At 40.7% G+C, this 23,984-nt stretch overlaps 1 protein-coding gene across 1 annotated transcript in view; it reads right to left on the bottom strand.

Annotated features, from left to right (window-relative positions):
- Positions 1-23,984, bottom strand: part of luzp2 (leucine zipper protein 2) — a 159,610-nt gene that overhangs the window by 35,375 nt on the left and 100,251 nt on the right. Inside the window, exon 6 of the mRNA XM_068577508.1 lies at positions 9,310-9,372. Coding sequence (XP_068433609.1) covers positions 9,310-9,372 — 63 coding nt within the window. The remainder of the gene's footprint in view (positions 1-9,309; positions 9,373-23,984) is intronic.

Genomic DNA, 23,984 nt, shown 5'->3' with positions numbered 1-23,984 from the left:
GCTGCAGCCTTTGTGAGTGTTCCCTGGGCAAAGCTCTGGCTTAAAGGAAGGCTCTAGTGAGAGGAAGAAAATATCAAATCTTCCCTTCACTGAACTGTATAGTCCACACAATGATGCAGTCACGCACTGGCTTCTTGCCCACTGTCTAAACCTGTATTCCCACTCCCACTACACACATTACTGCCACCATCACGTGCGCCTTCCTCGGCTACGACGGGCTCTCCCGCCCGCCATCGGTAAGCAGCGCGCACACACACACACGCCATCAGACACACAGAGCAGATGCTCACTGACGCCCCTTCCCCCCCCGAAACAGACACAGTGACCAGCTTCACCTGACATTCACTCTGCCGCTCCACATCAGTGGGCACATGGAGCTCAGAGGCTGTCTCCTCGATGGCTTGATACACAGCCGTCCTCAGAGCGTGAACACCGGGAGCCTCTGAGGACTCTGCAGGAGCTCAGAGGGCTTCTGTGTGTCTTCAGTGAGGAGATTTTTTTTTTTATAGTTTATTAATGTTAGGCAAGACTGTAACTGCGATTATTTTAGTATGCAAATACAATTGCCTTGACTCAATTTCAACCTCAGTACATTTGGATTTATAAAAAGGGAAATATTGATTGCAAGTGCATTATATTTTATTGGACCTTTTTATATGAAACCTATTTATAATCTATTTACTGTATATGTTTTTTTTTCCCCAATTTATCTGCATCTCTCTAAATATATACCTCGTCTTCTGTAGTTAGGTGTAGGTGACTTTCTATCCACCTGCTTTTTTAATGTTAATTTTTTGCATAAAAAACATAAAAGTGGAAACTTTACCAAAAAAAGTCCCCAAAAACAAATTACCCCAGAAAATGTCCTGCTTGGTTTAGGTGAAATAGTCGCTGTATTGATTACAAAAAAACTGATTTTGGTTCCCTTTTAAAACAATGCGTTGCAAGCGTCGCCATGTTGAGAGCTGTGTGGAGACAATCCCTCAATCGTATTTGCTCTGAATTCTTTACAGAGCTCTTTCACCAAAGAGACAACAAGAGGGAATCACAAACAAAGAGGTAAGGATTAGTTCTCTCATCTGCTGCAATGGTTAAATGACAGGCGACTGGAGAAGAGAGTGCATTTCCTGGAAACTCGGCTAAAATTTGCACTACATTTGGAAAGAAACATGACTCGTCTCTCTTTTTTACTACCCACCATATCGCTGTCTTATCCATCTCTTTGTATCGATCTGCCGTCTATCTCTTTCTTTCTAGTCGACTGTCTATCTCCACGAACCTCCCACGCTTCCTTCCTATCTATCTCTGTACTTCCTCGACACAGGCAGTAAAAATTTGACATCTCGGTATAATCTTTCACCAAAGCACAAGAAGCACGACGCTGAGGGACAAATTCACTTCAAAGGGTTTTGTGTATTTGACAAGACACCTGCACCTTTTTTTCCTCAATTTTATGAGTCTTTTTCTTGTTATTCCTCTTCTCAGGGTGCTTCAATGTCCCAAGACACCTATCTCATGTCATGTGTAACTGGATGTGAAAATTGCATCCCGGGGCCACTCATGAAACAAATCGTGAGGTTAAATAAACACGGAGCTAACTTTCAAACTCCCAACTCACAAAGGGCGAGCCACATATTGGATTTGCAATCGTTAAGTTAAGTTTTTCCGTGACCCGGGTCGTAACATGAGATGCTAACAAATTAATTTTATTTGTATCGGTTAAGTGGAGCTTTTGGAGATATTCCCTGGGAATGGATTGAATCATATTAAAAAGGATACAGAACCGCACACTGTGGAGTGTTGACTGCTAAATGCAAATATCTGAATCTCTAAATGTGCTGAGCTGTTAGACTTTCCAAAGCATTGCTCCATTATTTACTCAGAATAAATCATGTGAGCCGTCTCCTCGGCCCAAGACGATCACAGTAGCATCTCCGCCTTGTTGTTCCTGATGGTTTGACTCCTGCGAGGGTGGGGACCTACATTGCAAACAGTCACAAGTTAAACGAAATACAGCGGCACTGTATTTCATAAGCTTGGTGTTTTATGGGTTAACAGCTCTCCATAACTTTTTCAAAAATATTCAAGCGATACATCGCTGTGAGTCACTGTCCTTGTGAGAGCGATGAAAAAAAAAGAAGAGCCCAAGGACAGACGTGTCCGCATGTGTGCAAGCAGAGAGGAAGACACATTCTGTGGGGATTTGGTCTTTTGAGATTATAATATATTAAAAGGATGTTTGGGGGGATTTATTCACTCTTGTTTAGTGTCAGTTGTTCTGGACTCCCTGCTAACTCAAAACTGTCAAACTTATCTTCGGTCCATTTAGTGGACGAAAGTTGGCAACCAATGGATTATTCACATGTTCAGCAGACACATATAAGTATTCAATTGCAATCACGTTTGTGTCAACCTGTCAAAAAAGCCCAATATTCATTTTTCTTTTAGCTCCTGTTTTTAGCTGCTAATTGCTTCTAACTGGACAGCACTGTTTTAACCAGCTAGGCACTAATTCTGTCCGTCTATTGGTGCTGGGCGGGTTCAGAGACCTAGGCACAGGGATAGCATGCTGTTAAATAATGGAAATCAACCAAACTGGATTTTTTTTTAAAACATGAAAGCAGCAAAAAATGTAACAAAATCTATACATCTTTACATTTCTTGCCCTTTATCTTGGCACAATTCCCCCTCTCCAAATAACACGGCCTCATGCTTATTGTATACGTCCAATTAACTGGCCGGATTTTCAAAACATAGATTTTTTTTTCATCCTTTCATTTTCAGACTGTGTCAATAACTTAAAGCTGAAGCCGGCCCCCTCCAGTTCTGCATCTGAGGGCAGATCTTCTAACGTATGGCAGTACAGGCTCGAAGGGTTTCTCATTATCCAAGTTCAGATAGCCTAGAGTATATATGACACAGTGTGTGAGCGCGTCTTGAATTGGAAAAAGTATAATCGAGCCGACACAGGCAGAGTTCGGTTTGGTCACGAAGTAAACTTCAAAGGTAGATGAGAAACAGTCACAACTGTAATATGAGTATGTATCCGTAAGTCGTCAGCACACTGATGCCTTTCTAATGTTTCTATTCATCCTTTGTCGACGCTGTCGAGGCTTCATGTCAGGAGTGACAACTAGTAATTGACTTACATTGTGTCTGACAAACACTGTTTCTCTTTTGGCAAAGAACAGCTGTGGTTGTGTATGTGCCGTCTGTGCCCGTAACTCAGTACATCGTAAAATCCTCCCTCGTGAGAGAACGGCACCATAATGTTACATTAGAGCAGAAACAAACAGGCGACGTGACACCAGAGGGTGGTGATGGTCATGTATGCATGGAGGTGAATGACGTGGAGCGTAATAATACGTCATTCTATTTAAGGGAACTGCTCTTGTGTGCTCCGTGGCCTCATGACTTGTATTTTTAGGGCGCATCATGTCCCTCTCACCATGGTTTGTGAGATATCTCACGAAACGTTTTTCCTCATTTTTAAGGACGCTTTCTCTAATGGATGGCCAGCATTTGTTAAGTCTGCTCTGTACAATAATAGTCATTTTTAAATACACATAAATTCATTAGGTTTAGCAAACAACACTACTTGGCTTAGATCGATGTAAGAAAATACTTGTTGGTGCTATTTTAGAACTGTAATGTGACAAAAAGTCAATATCTTGGGTTTAAATTACTTTGGAAGTCGCGTTGCTAAAGTGCTGGAGTTAAGTGACATATGGTTCAACCTTTGGGTTTCAATCACGAGTACTGAAGCCTTACATTCAAATTGATTTGAAATGACAGCGCATTACTTTTTTGAGGTAATGGTACAAGCAGTGTGTATTTTTGCATTATACAACGAATGACAGGCCTTGTATGTCATCTCTTAGCCGCTTCCTGTTTGGACAGAAGATGAAATGATAAAGAAGACATGAATAATTGATGCACACTGGGAGAGACACAAAAGGACAAGGGCCGACCGACACAGCGACCCAAATGTGATAACGCACCGTTCCCACACCTAATCTTATCATCTACGATAGGTTTACTGTTAACATAAATAATGCAGTGAGTAACAAGTCGATTTATCTGTCCGTAGGATGTTGAAAAATAAGGAAAATAGCCCATCTCAGAAACACGATAACATCGGAGATTCATAAATTTGAATTTGACCTATCACCTATGGAATTTTCGACTCATATTAGATATGTATTAGTGAGGGAAGAGAACCAGTTGACATGTTATTTGAGCACAGAACATATTGTAACCACCCCCTTTCTCTCTCACACGCACACACACATCCTTGTATTAATGAATACATAATAATAAATAAATACCGGATGCTTCGTTAACAAAGACTATGTGATCTGCTGGAATTATGCCCCACAAAACAAACTCGACGATAATGGCATGCGGCTCCATTCAAAAATACTCTGCAGAGTGAATCACACAAGGCCATTCGACTTGAAGTCCGTCATTACAGGAAACCCTCCCAAAATCCACTGGCTTTTTATTTTATCTACACACGGTTCAGGTTACAAGATCTTTTCAATAAATCCTGTCGCGAGAATGAAACACGATTCTAGTGATAACTGTCTAGCGCTGGAATGGTGGACGCGTATAAACGACAATCCTTCATCCAAATTATGAGCAGCAAAACCATAAATTCGACAAATTTGAGTTGGAAACATGTGATGAATTCGCTCCAGATTAAATGGCATCCCATAATGCCATGCGCTCTCCCTCACTGAAAGGTGTTAACCTTGACTTTGACTCAAAGCTTTCAGACTTTTTCCCCTTTGAGGACATCATCGTCCGGTTCAGAAAGGTTGCGTGCCATTTCATTCCTGATGAGTTGGATTTAGAGCCAAAAAATAGCCAGATATGGAAATAGCTTCACCAGCAGCAGAGACCCGGTGCGCTTCTTTTCCAATATATATGGAGTGCTGGTTTTGGGAAGAGTTCATGATTGGTGAAGTGAACAAACACCTAGCTGAGGCTGCCAGCGAGTCCCCTGACTGAACTCCACTAAGCTTGTGCGACACTTTTCCTGGTTACCTACTCCCCGTCCATGCGGTCATGTTTGAACGTGTCCAATCCTGCCACTGTCTTCCTGTGCTGTTTGAGATTCAGAGCAGGAATTGGCAGGGACAAGTGCTTCCATCCATCCTACCATATGCAATATTTGCAGAAAGGAACCATTGTTAATCACTTGAAATCATTTTAGTGCAACATCCCTGAATTATCTTTAATGAAGCAGTGGCAGATGGAATAATGAGGTCATGAGTCTCCCCGGCCTTGTTAACCCTCAGAGCAGCAAACGGAAAGCAAACAGCTTCTGATCCCCAAATGGATACAAATAGTTTGAACCAAGTGACCTGATGACTCAGCATGTTTAACTATTCCTGAAGGCTCATTAAGAAGGCCAAATAATTAGTATTATATAGCAGCACAATAATAATTACATTATTTAAACTTGGATATAATAGTATTTTTATTTAATGTAGTATTCTATTATGACATTGTTTCTTCACTAGAGCTGAAAAATCAATAAGAAATAGTACAGAAAAATAATCTAACTATCTCAATGACTTCCTAGATCAGCAAACTGGTCTTTGAGGCCAATGGCCATCACGTGTCAAAAGCATAAAAATATTATTTTGCCCATAATTATTTTAATGATAATTAGTATTCTCTTGCTTATAAAAATAGCCCATTTGTTCTTGACACCGGGTAACATTCTCACACAAGTTATACATCTTACAGTCAGTGAATAAAACCGGAGCAGCTCAGGCATATTACTGTCACAGCAACCGTACAACCTCCTTTACAATGTTGTTAACATGCAATTTTGTGTCTTTTTAGCTGAGTAGTTTTCTGCACACAACACAGATTAAGTCTACAAAGCCTGATCCTCCACCTCACACAAGAGGAGCACAAGTTGAAGCAGCTTTCTAAAAAAACGATTACCACACCAAATTAAATGTATTCCAATATATAAACCCGGGAATTCCCAAAGCCAATTTTCACAAAATGAGAACGCAAATCACAACTAAAGAAAAGCGTCTGTTTACTCATACAAACTCTTGAAATGTATTATGTGCAACAAAATGCTTACATTTAGAGAGTTTATCCAAGGCTAGCTGAAAATGTTCTGGCCTAATCTCAGTTCCTGGACATGGCTTTGAAGCCCTGTTTTAAGATTCAATGATGACGAGGAAGTCATAATTGAAACAATCCTTGAGCACAAAGAGAGAATTTCCAGACAACAAGTATAAAAAGTTTAGGGGGAAACATGTTCTTCAACCTTTAATGTTTTGGATTGACATCCACAGCAGTTAACAGTGCAAAAGATCAATAAAAAACTCCCGTAATGTTTCCATACAGAGTAGATCTAGTAATTTCGACCCCATAAACAGAAGTTATGTTTGAGTAAGCATATCTTACTATTTTACCATGAGACACACTTGTGATGGAATATTGTTTGCAATTACCTGCTCTGGTGGCGATTGTTTTGCAGCTTTAGTATCCATCTCTTTCTGGACCTCCGCAGTCATTATAGTGTGATTACAGGTTCACTCTTACCGCTCCCTTTTAAAAGATAAATAACTTTCCAGAATGAAAGTAGGTGCATGTGAAAATGTTCCTCTCACTGATTTACTCCGTTTTCATAGCCTCCCAAGGGAATTGAAGTCAATGACCTCCAGTGATCTACCTGTGTTCCAGGAAATCCTGCTAGCTATTTATTCCCAAAGGAAATCAAAGTCTACTTGCCCTAATAACAGTTCTGCAGAAATAATCCGTCGCACAAAGGATCCCTGGACCAGAACACATGAGCGTAACACATTATCGCTACAAGCACAAAGTCAACAGTTTTATCACCACTTAGATCATTCCCTTTGCTGTGGCCAGGATTGTTCTGGCTCTCCGTCCGCTGACCGACAACTTCAATCAGGACCTCTTCACGGCTTTTCCAAACCCTTTCCTGAAGCTCCATAATCAGAACTCGCTGCATTGTCAAAATGGGCCATCATCATCATCATCATCATTATCTCAGAGTTTGAATATGTGATGATGACTTGGATAAGATGGGGTCGGTGAAATATCAGGGATGTTCATCTGGAGGATTCGTAGACGAAAAGCAATTTTCAACACCTGCGTCTCAACAGGAACTCAAGAATGACCTCAGTATTGGAGCAGATTTCACAGTCGATGAACAGCTCTTCAACGTCGAGAGCTTCCAAACACGGAATTCTCTTTGTGGAACTTTTGGCTCTAGTTTGCATGTAAATTTGGTCCATTTCTGATGCTGGTGATGTTAGACCAAGAGCATCAAGGGAAGTGATCAACCATTCAAATTCTTTTTTTTTATGATAATCAGGATTGTGTCACGAGTTTTGGGATGCCTTCAGTTTGTCCTTTTGATTGTTGCCGTCTTGGTTCTTTGCAACCAGAAGCAACACCAAAGGGCGAAGCTAGGTACAACTAACTTCTGAATACGATAATTTAGGTAACCCAAAAAGTTATATTCATTAAGTTAAAACACACTGTGAAAGGGTTGAAGTTGTTAGACGAAAACACGGACAACTCAAAGACCGGAGCCGTGGTATCAACCTGTCAATCGAAAGCATGTTCTGCTTTATTGTCTATTTTATTCTAAATAAGACCATAATTTGCTAAATGCACATCATGCTTTATTGTAGAAGACTTACAATGTTCAGGTTATGAATCTAGTGAGAAGTGGGGTCTTTTGCAAATAGACTTTTGCGCGCGCAGCGAGGCGATAAAACTTAATTTACAATAAAGATTCAAGCAGATGTCGCGCTCTTGCCCTCGCTGTGTTATGGGATGAGGAGGAGGAAAAAGTCCCTGAAGCAGCGGTGTTTTTAGGTTCACAATATTTGAAAAAAATTTAAAAAAAGAAAAAGTATGGCGAATTCCACCATCTATTTTGCTAATTGTGTCTCGATGATGAGTGCTTTCAGTTGTGCTTTTGGCTGAGCAGGAGTCAGTTCAAGCGTCTTCTAAGCAGCAAAGTCGTGGTTTGATCTAGAATTGTAAAGCTCTTCGTAATTAAATACCGCTAACAGTCGTCGTCGGGAGGTTGCCATTTTCTTTTGAATTCCCCGCTGTTCATACCAAACAAAAACTGAAAAGGATAAGAGCCCCTCTCTTGATCCGATTGGTTGCCTTGGCCAAGCGTGACAGTGACGAGCTGTGCGACTCTGCGCCTTGCGCTTAAAAGTTGAGTATATTTTAACTTTTAAGAGCGCCAACAAAACGCTACAATAATGCGACGCGCGCCGTACAATAGGAAAACAATGGTTTCGCAAGCGACACGTTGTTGAGAGTTGCGTTCATTGTGATCAGCCACTTAGGAGTCGCCCCTGATGGCTGTTGGAAAGCCTGCAAGTTTAAGGCTTCATTAGTAATCTAAGGGCAAACATTTTTTCTTTATCAAGCCTCACCTGCCTTAGGAGAGGTCCAGCCCAGGGTCTTTGAAATGAAAAATCTCCATCTAAACAACAAGGTGGCCATCGATCAACCTGTTTGCATCACCACACTGCTCTGTGTTGTTAAATCTAAAGTTATTCCTCATACTGGATTCAGGAAATGCTTTGGAATCACCAACTGCACAACTGCAAAACTAGTGAGTCTGCAATTACACAGCAGCAGCAGAAGCACTCACTTGGCCATGTCATCATGACGCCCGCAGGACCCGCTGTCTTGTGGCATCCTACAGCACAGGCATTGGTCAGCAAGAAGGTCAAAAGAAGCAGTTCAAAGCTCAGCTCAAGGCTTCAATATGTGAACCTGGTGGACGGTGGCGACCGTAACAACCGATAGCAGAGCCGAAGTAGAAAAAGAAGGAAATGTAGGTGACAGCAAAAATGACACAGGCAAAATGTACTCGAAGCAGCTCTCACTACAACCTGAGTTCCTGAGATTGCTCTGTGCAGTCATCAAAGGGCTTAGTGTCAGAGACAAGTTGTTCCAAGATTCCCTGGACAGCCAAAACCAAGCACGTTTGTGGGTTAGTCTGTGCTTGAGAGCGACAGGAATAGACTTGAGTGGATCTTTTTGTGAAAGAGTTTCCTCATTACAGTTAAATTAATGATCCAAATGAATGGAAGAAGAGACAACATTTCCTTAGTTAGTTATAATGTTAATGCTGTTTATGTTGCGTGCTCACAAGAGAACTAAAAGAATCTGCTATATTTTGCCATGAATCCCACCTATTCCATGAACACTGAACAATGAAGTAGCTGGTCCAGAGAAGTAATTATGTATGAGAGTGTACTAATTGGAAATCCTTACCTCTTCAGCATAGGCGTCACAACGCTTGTGTCCCGAAAGTAGTTTTGTTTTCAAGCTCTTGTTCTGAAAAAAAAGAATAGAAAGAGGTGACGCCATTGGGGTGTGTGGGTGCCCTGTGTTCTGCATGCCACGTTCCCTTCAGATTTTGTATTTAAAAAAGTTCAATTTATTCAGTAGGCTTCCGTTTCTCAAGCAGGGCACTTGGCTGTTGAGGATCTCTGACAGCAAGTGCTTGGTTGGTTCTTGATTTCAAGCCAGACTTCGAAAGCGGCTGGAAGTGCCTTGTCTGAAGATCTAGAGTGCACTTGGGCTCATAGGCAACTAAAAGGTCAGGGTTGTAGCTCAGGGTAAGACTCCCCCCACTGAACTTTTAAACACGATCAGTGAAGCCTTAAAATCATTTGACTGGCAGCCAATGGATAGATGCCAAAGTCAGGGCCAAAAGGTCTCGTTGTTTGATGTCAACTATATCCTTTTTGTGTATAAATGTTTTTTTTTAGTGCAATAGACACTACACAGTGTAATGCAGTACATTACTTCCTCCCAGGGATTTGCAAACAATGTCTCTCTGCCAGAGGTAGTGCTTGGTCCCTGATAAGATCTCCAAGACCCACCCACGCTTATTGTGTATGTAGAATACCCTCACACAGACAGGGCAAGACAAACAAGACAAATACATAAACAGCGATAAAAACAATGCTATAGGGATGCAGCAACAAGTTCAAATAATTACAGCCTCGCGGTTGTATGCCTCCGCCAACCAGTAATTTTGGTTACATCAATTTAAATCAATTGGCACCAACAAAAACAACTTGAAATTGTCCTTTTTGGCACACCAATCATTGAGTTATGACCATTGACCACCAAAATTATTGTCATTTCAACAATGAGACCAAGTGGATGTTTGTGTCAACTATGAAGACATTTGCTCAAGACGATCCCGTGATATCGCGTTCACAAGAATGGGACGGACGTGACTTCTCAATGACCTTTTGATCATCATAATTCAATCAGTTCATCCTTAAGTGCAGATGGAAGTTTGTACCAAACTTAAAGAAATTCCCTCCAGGTGATCCATGTTCAAGAGAGTGGACCGGACGGACAAATGGACGCACAAAGGACAACACACAGAAAACATGTTGCCTCATGGTTGTCATTGCTGTCGAGGTCTAACATTGCTAGAACTACTGCACTACTCTGATTACAAGATGACGTACAAAGCAAAAATATTCATTGTTTACGATCTCTGAATTCTAAAACATGACTTTTATATCTTTCTATTTTTGTAAATAACATTTTTTCCGAATTTCAGATTCTACGAGATCTAGAATACCCACGGCTAGACAAAAATCTGTTGTTCAGTTTTGGTGTAAGAGGCCACAACACCAAGATCTTTGTCTGAATTGAGTTTGAGTACAATGCAGTGCTATATATTCAAAAGGAAGCCAGCAAATGACACAGCCAAGAGGGAGCATGTAAAGAATGAGGAGAATGGGACCTGAGGGTGATTACAGCATTTGAAGGGAAGGCTTTTCCCTTTTTAATTGACAATGATCTGTTGGCATGAATGGTCCAAAAGCAACTTAATGCTTAACCCAAAGTACCCATCCAGATCTCAAGATGACCCAATAAAGCAACACGATCAGCCATGACGAAAGCTTCACTTAGGTCTGAAAGAACTGAAATTGGACATTCTCCAGCATCTGCAGTTAAGAGAAGGTCATTCGAGGCAGAAAGTCGTTACAACTGTGATTTAAAATGAGATCGGCGGTCTCAGAAATGCTTTTACGGTGTAAAAAATAAAACTTGGTTAAAACAGAATTATGCAGTGGAGAGAACAAACAGCACCATACATCACAATGTATCTACCAATCCACTTCACTATATATATATATATATATATATATATATATATATATATATATATATATATATATATACAGTATGTAGGGCCTACATACTGTATGTGCACATACTTGTATTGAAGTCTCAAGCTTGCGGCATCTTTGAACTGCTACTTAGAATATGCCTTATAAAAGATGGAGCTCATGCAAAAATTAATGGGTGAATACTTCACCTACAAAAGGACAATGTGTATTTACATTTTTCACCATGTGATCCCATAAATTTATGAAAAAAAATAAAGTTTGATTGATATACTGGTCGTTTTGCTGTTGAAATATCCCTTTAAAAAACCTTAGTCATTGCAGTTTTGGTAATTAATTTAATATGACGTTCAGAAAAAATTGATTATTCACCATTCTATCAAAATGTGAGTGTTTACTGAATGAAGAACAGGCATCCCGGAGCCTTAAAACCAAAAAGTGATCCCACAATAGTGGATATTGACAGGAAATCCCCAGCACTCTTGTGTAACTAAGCTTGTTCCACTTCTGTTTTATCTAAAGAAACAAATGCAACCTCATCATAGCAAGCAGTGGGGATTTATTAACACGTTTCATTGACTCAACAACACATTTAAAATTCCTAATGAGTCTATCAATGAGCCAATTACCTGTAGTCGAGGGTCTATTCCTCAAACCCATCCTCCAGAACTCAAACGAGAGCAATGCATATTCATTGACCGGCTTTAATTAAAGGAAACTACACTCAAAGACCAAAACAGAGCACAGCCCATGCAGAAGAGGTTGGGACTCGCTCTTCTGGTGCAGTACAGTACATTACAATACAATACGTTACAATTATTATGCAGCAGCGACTTCTTTTTCACACTTCTGCATGTGGACGGATTACAGTGCATGGGCTTATAGAGTGTAAGCAAACAGACTTTGAACCAGCATGATGGTGGATGCTAGCAGGGTGGGCCTGAGCATCGCCCAGACTGTAGTGTTGCTGAGCTTCACGAAAGACAGTAATCTCCTGACTGCACGACGAATTGACCAGAAAACCCTTATCACAATGTTTACTATGTGGGAGGCGGCCATTGTCAGATCGACATTGGAGATTACTTATCTATTGTCCGGGCTATGAACATACACCAAAGTATGACACTGTTAACAGCCTCAAATGATTGAGTGGAAAAATCCGTTTTGGAACAAACTATGAACCTCATTAGAATGACACATGTTAGTGTAAACCAAGTGAATTGGTTGAAAAGGGATGTTTTCATTGTAAATAAAATTGGGAAAAAAATTGAATTTAATATAAAATGATCACAACAGAAACAATTCCGTGTTGAAGATAATATTTTAAAACAAAATCTGCAACAACCTGTTTCCCTGTTTTTAAATTCAAAACTGAAAGGAAACCGTATTTAACTTGGAGGTGCACTCAGTAGAGTGCTGATCTTGTCCAGTTGTGTCTGCACCGAGCACTGCTGTATTGAGTGATTGAATGAATACTACCATCTCTACATCTTGGCTGTAATGTGTTGTGGAACACACTTCATTCAAAGTCAAAAACGTGCAGCGATGTACGCAGGCATTCATACGGTTTGACAAAAGCAAAAATAAAACTCACGAAGCTGTCTGCCGGCATAGGAATTGCTATTTAGGATTGGGCAGCGAGGGACTCAGCAGAGTGCGTATAATTCTGTTAGTCAAACACAACGTTCAAAACAGTAAAAGTATGCAAACTGTTGCCCCTCACCGTGTCTCTGGCTGCAGAGCAATGGCCGAGAGGTACTCGGCACCAGGGGCGACAGATGATAGGCCGACAGGGTTGGGCTGGTCAAAGACCTCTGACATCGCTGGCCGCGACTATTTTCTATGCTTCAAAGAAGACAATGAATAAATGTACTCCAATACCTCAAGTTGATATTCTCTGTATTCACTGACATTTATACTACTCCTCGCGATCTTTATTCACACTCATGGTTTCCCTCTTTTTACTCATCTGATCTCTTCCGTCAGTCGAACTTTGTTTTAGGTGTTATTAAATGTCAATCACTCTAAAATACTCAACACTTGCGTCACTCGTTCGCAGACAAAGTCGTTTTTGAGCCGTTTTCATGCACCTTAGACACCCCTATACACACTAAATCACCCAGCATGCAATACCACTTTTACCGCTGATGTTCACAACCCATCGTATGTTCCGTTCTGTTCATTTCTACAATATAGTTGTTTTCCTCTTCCATAATATTAGGGGCGGATGCTCTTTGCAGGTCAAGGCGAACCCTCTTACAGCCTGTACTTTTGATTTCATGTTTACGGCACGCCAGCTTGCGCATGTGCTTCTCGCCAATTCTTGGCATCTTGCCAAAAGACCTCGAGATCTGGGCCGGTCTGACAGTAACTTCCGGGTCACTTTTTTCCCCCCAGTCCATCCACCCCTGCTCAGCATTGATAGTTGCGTTAGCCTTTAGCCAAACACACTGTGCAAATTACTAAAAGTGAAAAGGCTCTCTCACGGAGACACAAACGCACACGGTCAACCCCGTGATCAACGCAACCAGTGCAGATTGGCGAATAATCAAGGGGGCCAGCTGATTTCTCCCTTTTTTGTTTGGTAAAACTGTCTTCCCATCCTTCAGAGTCCGGCCCAGTCGGCGCTATTCTGGCTCCAGAGCAGGTGAGGCCAGTTTGTTTTCATTTCTAGCAACAGCCATTAAAAAAAAAAACTGTTATATTACAGCCAATTATAGATTATAGATGACACATTAATTCAATTTAGGTGAAGATAACACATTTGGCTATTATGTGGCGGTGCACTTGATGATAGATTTGCTGCTCGATGTTGGAGACAGCTCAATGTTATTAGGTGACAAGTTGGCTGTGAACCACAATGACAGTTGGGATGCAGGGGGGGGCGGGGGGGGGAAAGGGGGCGTGTGCATCCACCAGCTGGCCCTCGCCATCTACTTATAAACGATTCTCCCTCTGTGTCATGGAACGTACTGATTGTATTGACAATCATGCAGAACACGGCTGCATCTGTACAGTTAAATTATCAAATTGGGTTTATTTATTTTGGTCCGAAATCAAATAGCTTAATTATTCCATGTATTGCTGTGAAATTATGAACAAACAAGTTTTGGTCCCTGTACATTACTACAATTTGGCAGGCAGCAAGAAGCAACATTCAGTTCAAACAGTCTCAGTTGCTCATATACGATACAAATATAGTACATTCTGTGCCATTCAATTATCACTCCCACACACGCATACAGTGTGCTGCGCTCACCCCAACACATGCAATACCACGAGCAGAGCTAAGTGAGCAGGAATGGCAGACGTTTTGAGATTCAGTGAGGCAAAAACTGTCCGGGTATCAATTCCTCACAGTTGCACCTACTCTCACCTCTACAGAAGGACCACCATACGAGGACATGCAGAACTGGCAGCTGTCATAAAAACGTGACGTAGTTTAGCCCCTGGACAGCCTCGAGAGCGAAAATGAGATCCTCTGGAGCTACTGTGTCACAGCGCATTATGTAAATTTGAATACGCTGAGCCCCATATGTCGTAACGTATTATTCCCGCTGCGGTGTCATTCTGCTGACCTGAAAATAAAGGATTTTTTAACATTTACATGTTGCTCATACTTCCTGTTTAGGAAAAATGCAGCAGCTCAACAGTTATCAAGATCTGTCTGTGCCTCTCAGTCTGCCACCGGGCCTTGATTGCCGATCCATGACTATTGTCAGAGTCCCAATTTGACTACAACTCACACAAAGGCATGATGGAGCACTTGTATCTGTACCTTCGGCAGGGAGGTTGTGATTTCAGTTCACTTTGTTTGTCTGTCTTTCAGCATGAATTATGAAAAACTACAGCATGGTACTTGGTGGAAGGTTGTTGCGTGGGGCCGAGGGAGAGCACATTACAATCTGGAGCGGCACCAAATCAAAGGACGGCTGCACACATTTTTTTCTTTCCCTTCTGGAAACAGCCTCGCATAAAGATTGCAGGGGGTTGAAGAATGAAGTACAGTTACGTAGACCAAATAAAACACCCACAAATACACAGCAGTGTAGTTCTTTTTTTTTTTTTTTAACTTCATCGACATTGCAGCTCCCGGTGTGCAAATTAACAGGCTCTTTGGAAAGAGATGGTGGCTGCAGCAGGGGGCGGAGTCAAAAAACTGTGGTCAAATCGGACAGTTTTAGGCTGCCTTTTAAAGTATACACAGGAAGTCACGGAAAAAATGACTTCCTGTTAGTTACGATCTTCAGGCTACTTGTAGTTTACAGATCACGTTGGGATTTATTCAAATGTGATTATAAATATATATATATATATATATATTCATGTAGAAATGTGTGTGTGTCTGCATCCTTTGTTATTTTCATGTCTGCTTGTGAAATACATTACTACTGGTTTTGACATGTGTTACATAAATACAATGTTGTATTATCAACCACACAAGATATGTTTTTAGATTAAAGTATTACAACTACACATAAAATAGGATTTTTTTTTTTACAACACGTGATGTTTGCTGTCAGATCTCAGAGCCAATCAGCTCACTGATCTGGTGACAGCAGGCGTTTTTCTGCTGCAGCCGCCTCGCTCTCGTAAGATTAAGGTTGACCTCGTGTGCATGACGTCAGAGCAAGTCGGGATCAAGTCGTACACAAATCTAACCAGCATGCATTGCACACGGCGATCGATTCTGCACAGAACTGGCTCATCTCGAAGCCTATTACCAATTGGCAATTGGCTCATATATATATATATATATATATATATATATATATATATATATATATATATATATTTAGATATCATTGTTAATGTAGGTAGATCTTTTTGCCTTGGTCATTTTAAAAGGAGCTCATGCCAAAAAAGTGTGGCCACCCCTGATCTCCAGGATTTCAGCACTCACAAAATGTCTATCAGACTGAACTCAGCAGTTATTTTCAGTGTTGATGTGTTGACAGCCCTTGAGTGTTGACATTTACCATCCATCTAGGTCAACTTTCACACTGCTTGTCTTGAACAAATTTCATTTTCGCTGTAAAAGGGGGATATAAACTCCTCTTCAGCCCTGCCCCTTCTGCGTTTGAATAAATCATCAAAACGCGTGACGCAGGTGGATTTGCCGTTTTCATTTTTTTTACGAGCGGCGGCCCACAAGCCCACTGGCTTGACGCCACTCGGGGGCGGGACAAGCGAGGAGGAACTGCTGTCACAACACGTTTCAGCTTGAAAAGGTCAATACGCTTCGTTTTAATGACAAAGAAAAGCGGAATGACAAGACGACATTTCAATTGCAGAAAATACGACTTCATTATCGTGTCAAATAAAAGTGCTGAAGGATCTGTGCCCAGAGATCCACTGTGTACCGTGAATGAAAGCCACGGATAACGAAATGCCCCTGAAATGCGTTAATAAACTTTTTCAGAGATGAATCTTTAGCAAACTACCGAATATAGAGAGAAGCATCATGGGACAAAAGCTTGTTGAATTGATGCTTCATTGAAATCTCACTGCTCCTTATTTAGGAGGTGAGATTTCATTTATCTACTTATTCAGCTCTCACAATGCACCGAGCTCGCTCCCTGTTTGTTCTGCCTGCAGGCAGCAATCAGATTTTTGTGAGACCTTGAGAGTGCCACACTATTTTCTTTTCCTTCCTTTCTTTTGGGGGTCCTTGTAGAGATTGGTGTGAGAAACAGCTTGGAACCGTATGTCTCATTCATTTTGTTTGGTCGCAGTGGTGGGAGTGATGTTTGATGTGTGCTCATAATCTGGCAGAGGACAGTGTTGTTCTCGACTTCACTACAGATGGACCATGAAAGACTCCGCCGCTGACCCAATGGAGTAAACCAAAGAGGGAAACGATGACTGTTTCAGTCTGTGAAATCCTATTAAAGATTTAAGGATTCATAAAAACATAGTAAAAAGAACAAAATGTTTGGCCGAGATAGGAGTGACTAACATTTGAGCTGTTGCTTCTGAATAATGAACCGCTCCGTTTGTTTTGTGTGTAGTGTGAAGACTTCATGTCACTGATTCATTGTTTCATGAATAGATTAGTCATTTCTTAAAATGTGTGCATGTAGTTATGGCACTGTCCATAGCACTGTATCGGAGTGATGGACAGAGCGTCTCACGTCTTCCCACGTCTCTTAATTGCACACACATTTCCCTCACTTGCGTCCTTTCCTAGCGCCTTAGTTCCTCCCACCAGGCATCCACGGAGAGACGGAAACCATGTAAGGAGAGAGGAAACAAGGAAATGTGTCTGTTTCTGATGACGGCGACCTCTGATCACACCTGGATCAGGTGATCACAGCTGAGCTAATATTAATACTAATAAAGACACACAGTAATCATCACTGTCAGAGGAGAGATGTTGTCTCTCTGTATCCTGATACCTGTTTACCAAAGTGCATTAAGTATTTACACCGGATCGATTTTTACCATCGGAAATGTGTTTGTCTTATAATATGAATTATCTGTATGTTTTGATGTTCTGATTGTGATTATACATCATGATTCATTGGGAAAGTATTCAGTGGTCAACTTATTGTGATTTAATTATGTACCGAACACCAGTTGTTAAAGGCATTGGCCTTTGTTTTTGCTTTTTAAATTAAGAATGCATTTATATAATATAACAACAACACATTCTAGGGTCTATCTACTTGACATGCTCGGTCCTACATAAATGAGCCGCTTCCACGCATAACACACTCAATTACATTCTCTGTCCGTACAGTCCGACAGGCCTGTCTGCTTTCTTGAAGCAAGGGAGAAAAAAAAAAATTATTAAGCGCACACTTCCACTCACTTTTCCAGAAAAATATGACGGGGCTTCAGCACTTATGTAGCTGTCTAACGCATCCAATATACATCACTGGCATTAGCAAAGCAAATGTTCGCTGTGGATAAGTTATTAAATGTGACATAGCCGCAGACATCTTACACGGCATTTGGCAGCTCGAGCTGAACTCATCTGGCTCAGTTCGTTACGGACTCACGGGGTCAAAGGGGGGATTACGCATAAGTGAAAAAGAGGGCTTTCATTGTTCTGACACAGAATCGTGTGCAAACAGGAAGCCTTCGCTGTGTGTTGGAGACACGGAAGTTCTGGTGAATTCATCTGCGGAGCATGAAGTCCCATAATATTCATATCTCCTCAAGTCGTGGGCGGTTGTAGTTATGGCGGAGTACGGGAGAATAAGGCTGGCGTAGTAACGAGTGATAAAGATTATGCATGTGCATGGATCAAACGGCGTTGTTTACAGAAGTCAACATTGATTTATTTTAAGTAATGGAATATTATTGCCAAATAAAACTACGTAACAATTGTACTTACTTCCAAAGCCTGATCCTTTCTTTAACCTCATCACATTCTTTAAATTGTAAATGGACCTGTACTTGTCGAGTGCTTATAATCTTCCGACCACTCAAAGTGCTTTCACTCTACTTGTCATCATCCACTCATTCATCCCCTGGTGGGAGGGGCTAAGGGTCCACCTGCCCATCTGGCCTAACATTCATCCACACATTCATACTCTTTCATACACCGTACGCACTGCTACGGGAGAAAATTGGGGTTAAGTGTCTTGCCCAAAGACACGTTGCCACGAGCGAGAGGAGCCAGGGTTCAAACCACCGATCCTCTGATTGAAGGTCTCCCCTCTGATCCACAGTCTCCCGCACAGCTGGAAGGAAAAATAAAAGCGGCAGCAATTCAGAGCTGCAGAAAGGGATGTGCGTACGTCGCCTACGTCGCGTGTGCTACATATGTTAATAGCGACTCGTCCGTGTGTGTCTTTGTAATGTTGCATGTAACCCCCGGGCTACCTTTGAGCTAAAAGAAACAGAATTGAAGGGCAAGCTATGTAACTCATAAATCATGTAATAAAGTCCTTTTATCTTGTGTGTTACTTCTCTAAAGGTTTCGGTAACTTTTAAAGGATCAGCCTTTTAAGAATTAACTGTTGATATGAAACGCCAGAAGGTTTTTAAAGGCTAAAGTTAATGGGTTTATTATTGTTGGGCTGTGCTGAATATCTTCTTTATTTTTTATTCAAAGCTGCTATTTTGCTTTTCGACTGAAACGTTTAACGTCTCTCGTCATTATTTTTATGTCAGCCCTCAAAGTAAAAGGATCGCAAAAATAGATATTTTGTTATTGTGGTTGTATACATTTGATTTATCTTGTTAGATTTTAAGATTTTTGACTTCAGTAAAAATGCACCAACAAATATGGCTTCAGGCTGAATAATTAATTTTATAAAAACATTTGTGGTGTTTTGAGGGAATTTGGAAAATGGCGATTCCATTTTTTAAAGTACATTTTGACTTTTGGATTCTCCAACACTCTGGATTTGGAAACATTTGGACTTGGACATTGGCACGTGTACCTTTTCATATTACTCTAAACTTTCACTCTAGTTTGTGACATTTTCCCTCTTCTTTGCTTCATACATGTAACTGTCAGCTGCAGTTAGTTACTTTAGATTTCAAAATATTACACGCAAAACTCATAAGCACAATAAATATGACACATTCCCATTAGGAATTGAATGACCCGAGCAGAAACTAGTATCTAATTGGCACCTGGATCAACTATCACAATAAAATGCTACTTGCGTATGAATGCAATCAGTATCAATAATCCAATGAAATACGAAAGAAATTGCATCACACTCACAGGGGGCCATTTCTCTCAAGTTTTTGTACTTTTAAAAACGTATATTTTGCATCATTATTGCTTTGGCAGAGAGGAAGGGCGTGGTACTGATCATCTATTTCAGTCAAAGAGTCACCCGTTATCGGTCTTTCTCTGAACTTTTTAAAGGTATTCATTTTCAGCCAAAAAACACTTCTACCATCATGCAATAGAAGTTGCTTTGATTGAAACGGTATCCTCATTTAACCCAACCATACGCTCTGTGTTTCGTGCCAGATATTCCTCATTGAATACCTGTTGAGTGAGCAGTTGAGCAAGATGCTCGACAAGGCTTCGGGCTATTTGAAGAAAAGAGATTAGATGAACTCTATTGATCGTCACAGGGAAACGGGGAAGGCCCGGCGTTTCAAAGAAGAGTTGAAATATTCCATGTGAAGTCGTCTCAATTACCATCAGCATAATAATAGAGCTGCAGCCCATCTCTGCAGTAAGACACCCACCTCAACGCCAATCTTTTTCGGTCCTTTAATTCATCCTCATTCCTTGTATTTGACTGAACAATCTGATAAATCAGGTGGAAATGATGACAGTGAAGCCTTTAGTGCTGCAAGTGAATTATTATCTGAGAGATTAATCGAAGCACACTACAACAGTGAAATATGAAAAATGCCAAGACTAATTGATATTACCTCAGATTGAGTAAATCAATCTTGATCTCTACACAATGGCCCCAAAGCATCGCTATCCTCTCTCTGCATTGACGTGGTGGAAGAAAACACACACAGTTTTTTACTTATATTTCGTCTTCAGCTCTAATAGTTTTGACTAAGTAGTCTGTGCCTGCTGGATGTTATGTTCTTAATTGGCCTCAATTTAGTCTGAAGTCTAAACTTCGGACGTGACTTCTAAAAATGTAATGGGAATGCGCATAATTCCCAAATTCTTTTTTTGCGAACTTTCCAAAAGTTTGCTTAAAACCAGTTTCACAATTGAATGGAAGTCTCCACTTAAGTCTCCACTAAAGACTCCACTTGAGTCTCCACTAAAGACTCCACTAAAGACTCCACTTAAGTCTCCGCTAAAGTCTCCACTTAAGTCTCCACTAAAGACTACACTAAAGTCTCCACTTAAGTCTCCGCTAAAGACTTCACTTAAGTCTCCACTAAAGACTCCACTTAAGTCTCCACTAGAGACTCCACCTAAGTCTCCACTAAAGTCTCCACTAAAGTCTCCATAGTGAAGGACAAGATTAAAGCATGAACATGATCAGAACCATATGTGTTTATAATTTATGGTGTTATCAGATGAATCCATCAGGATATTATCAGCCCAGCTAGAAAACTTTCCTTCAAAAGAATGAAAAAAAAATTGAAAGATATTGCTTTCATTTTCTAAAAGAAAGCTCCTTTTTCCTCAAACTATTGTCTGATATCTTGACATTGTCTTCTGGGTTCAAGACTTTTTGAAATCGACTGATCTTGTTTTGCCAGAGTTTGTTATGAAAACCTCGAGCCACGGTAAAGTAAAGGAAAAACAAAATGTCATTTTTTTCAACACGCCACTGAAATGTCTGCAGTCACAGCTTTCATCAGTCTTGAAGCACTTGGATGTATTTCTGTAAAAAAAAATATATTAAAAAAATAGACCATCCACTTTATAGTGTCACAGCTGAATACCACAGAAAACCGGTCACTTGTCTGGAAGCTGAGGGCCAGAAATCAATACCCATGGCAGGCTGTGAGGAATAAAGCCACGCTGCTAAGTGACAGCATGACACCGCCTCTGAGCGTATGTGGCCCGTCTTTACCTCCCTCAAACAAGTTTCTATGATTCCAGTTCTACGAAGCCACACAGGCTCAACGTTTTAGTATTAAGTGCAAAACAACGAAGAGAGTGACACAAATTTAATCCGAGCTCGAAGGAGGAATTTGAAGATTTAATGCATAAATGCAGGAGCTGCCAGCAGGTGGCTGAGTTACCCAGACAGACGTCCCACACACTGCAAATGAGGAAGTAGCATTTTATATTTATATATTTTTTCACTTCAAATTGACGCAAAAGCTCAAAGAGAAGCATCTCCTTGATGGCGGGGGTAACTCTGTGGCTGATTGTTACTTTATGCTTTCACTGTGGAGTTGAGGGTCGATAGGATTCTGATGGCTTGCAACAGTATATATATATATATATATATATATATATATATATATATATATATATATATATATATATATATATATATATATATATATATAACAATTGGGATCATCAAAGCTGTAAGGCGGCATAGAGCTTCAGTCTAAGAGTTCTTACGGTGTAAATATAAATAAGAACATATACGTACATCTCAGCAGGCGCTGAATTGTTGATTCGAAGGCCTTTTAAATGTCTAGACATCGAGGATAAAGCTTGAGTGGAAAGTGTTGGTCTTTAGATGTCTCGGTTGCATGTGTCTGAGGAATTTAAGGATTATATTTCAACACATAGTTCAGACCAGGGCATTTCAATGCTGGTGAATCAGCTGTAATATGGAACCGAGACATCGTACCATGCACCTTAAGTAGGTGGCTCTGAAAGTTCACCGACTTGTTCTAGCTTCACGGTTTAGGCCTCTACCAATGTCCCACATACTAATGAGACCCCTTTCTGGAAAGATTAGGACCTAACAATCTGCAAAGAAAACCCCCAAAAAAACAAAGCTTAAGGGTGTTTAGAAGGATTTTTTGCATTTAAAAAACCTTGTTTAGTTCAAAAATGGAAAAATAACTTCATAGCAATACATTGTCTGGGATTAAACATTTGCATAAGCTTTTCTCTTGCTGCGTGATGTGTTTTTACAAAGGTTGGGGGTACACGGAAGACACACGACACGGACATGTGTGAGAGAGAAAGGAAATAAAACTCTGTCCGACTTGTGATTGTTCAGGTACTAATAGAGGTTTCAAAGGATTTGTATTGCTTTGTTCGACTCCCACAAGCCCGTACGGTTACCGAGATGTGTTTGTTAGTGAAATCCGCCTTTTGTAAAGGATACTTATTACGGATTTAGGGAAACCTTACGGCCGCCGCGGCAAGCTGACGGAGCTGCCGTAGAGTCGACGGAGTTTACTTAAGTACTTAAACTTAACCGTGACTTAAAAACATATTTTTTTACATTGGATGTATCTTCTTACGAGAGCTGTGGTATTGTAGCACTTTAAATAAGTTAAACAACGATGTGCTTCCGGAGATAATTAAGGAAACGTTATAACGAAATGGGTTTTTTTCGGCGCACGGTTTTCATGAAGTTAAGAATGTGAACCGAGTTTTTAAAAGTTTCAAAGCAGCTGTGATCAGGATCAACATGCGTTTACTTTCTCTGTGCCAGGAGAATCATGCAATCACATACATTTATTGTGTGTGTGTGTGTGTGTGTGTGTGTGTGTGTGTATATATGTGTGTGTGTGTCTGTGTGTCCAACTCTGTCCACAGTAAAAATTGCATCTAGCTGCAGCTAACTGCGTTATATTTATTTGGTTGCATGCTCAAGGGACCTATCGTGGTTTCAGTGACTCACACTTTTTCTAAAAGAATAAGAGAAACCTTTTCTTTTATTGCCCGTTTGGTTCCGACATCGATCGCCGGCTGATTCCTCGCTCACCTCTCCTAACCGGACGTCAGGGGCCGCCGGGGATAACACAGCTGAGTGCATCGCCAAACACAAACTGCTACTCTCTGATCAAAGACACATTGGGGTGTGTGTGTGTGTGTGTGCATGTGTGTGGAGACGGGGACGGGGGAGTGTAACAGTTTTCTCACTTTTAGTGTTTTGGACAGGGTTTTTAGGTCACAGCGAACAGAACCACCAGTACACACACAGCTTTATCTTTACCGTAAGTTTGGGGAGTTACTATTTTTTGGACTGCATACATCACTGCTTGTTTTTAAGTTTCATCACATCTTTGAAATCTCTGGTTTCTAGAGTTGAAAGAGTAGCTCATGTTCACAAATATTGATTTAACTTTCCTCCGCCATGAAAAATAACATATTGGGAATCTTAAATTCAGTGGTGTTTCTACCTTTAATATAAATTGTACGGGACGTTTTTTTTTTCATCTTGTGAGTTTCAGGATCATTTTCATGGTTTA

Source organism: Clinocottus analis, unplaced genomic scaffold, assembly GCF_023055335.1.
Source record: "Clinocottus analis isolate CAN_PGR_092001 unplaced genomic scaffold, fCliAna1.0.p SCAF_1, whole genome shotgun sequence".
NCBI lineage: Eukaryota > Metazoa > Chordata > Actinopteri > Perciformes > Cottidae > Clinocottus > Clinocottus analis.
The sequence above is the reverse complement of the archived record's forward strand: the minus strand, read 5'-3'. Positions and strand labels throughout refer to the sequence as shown.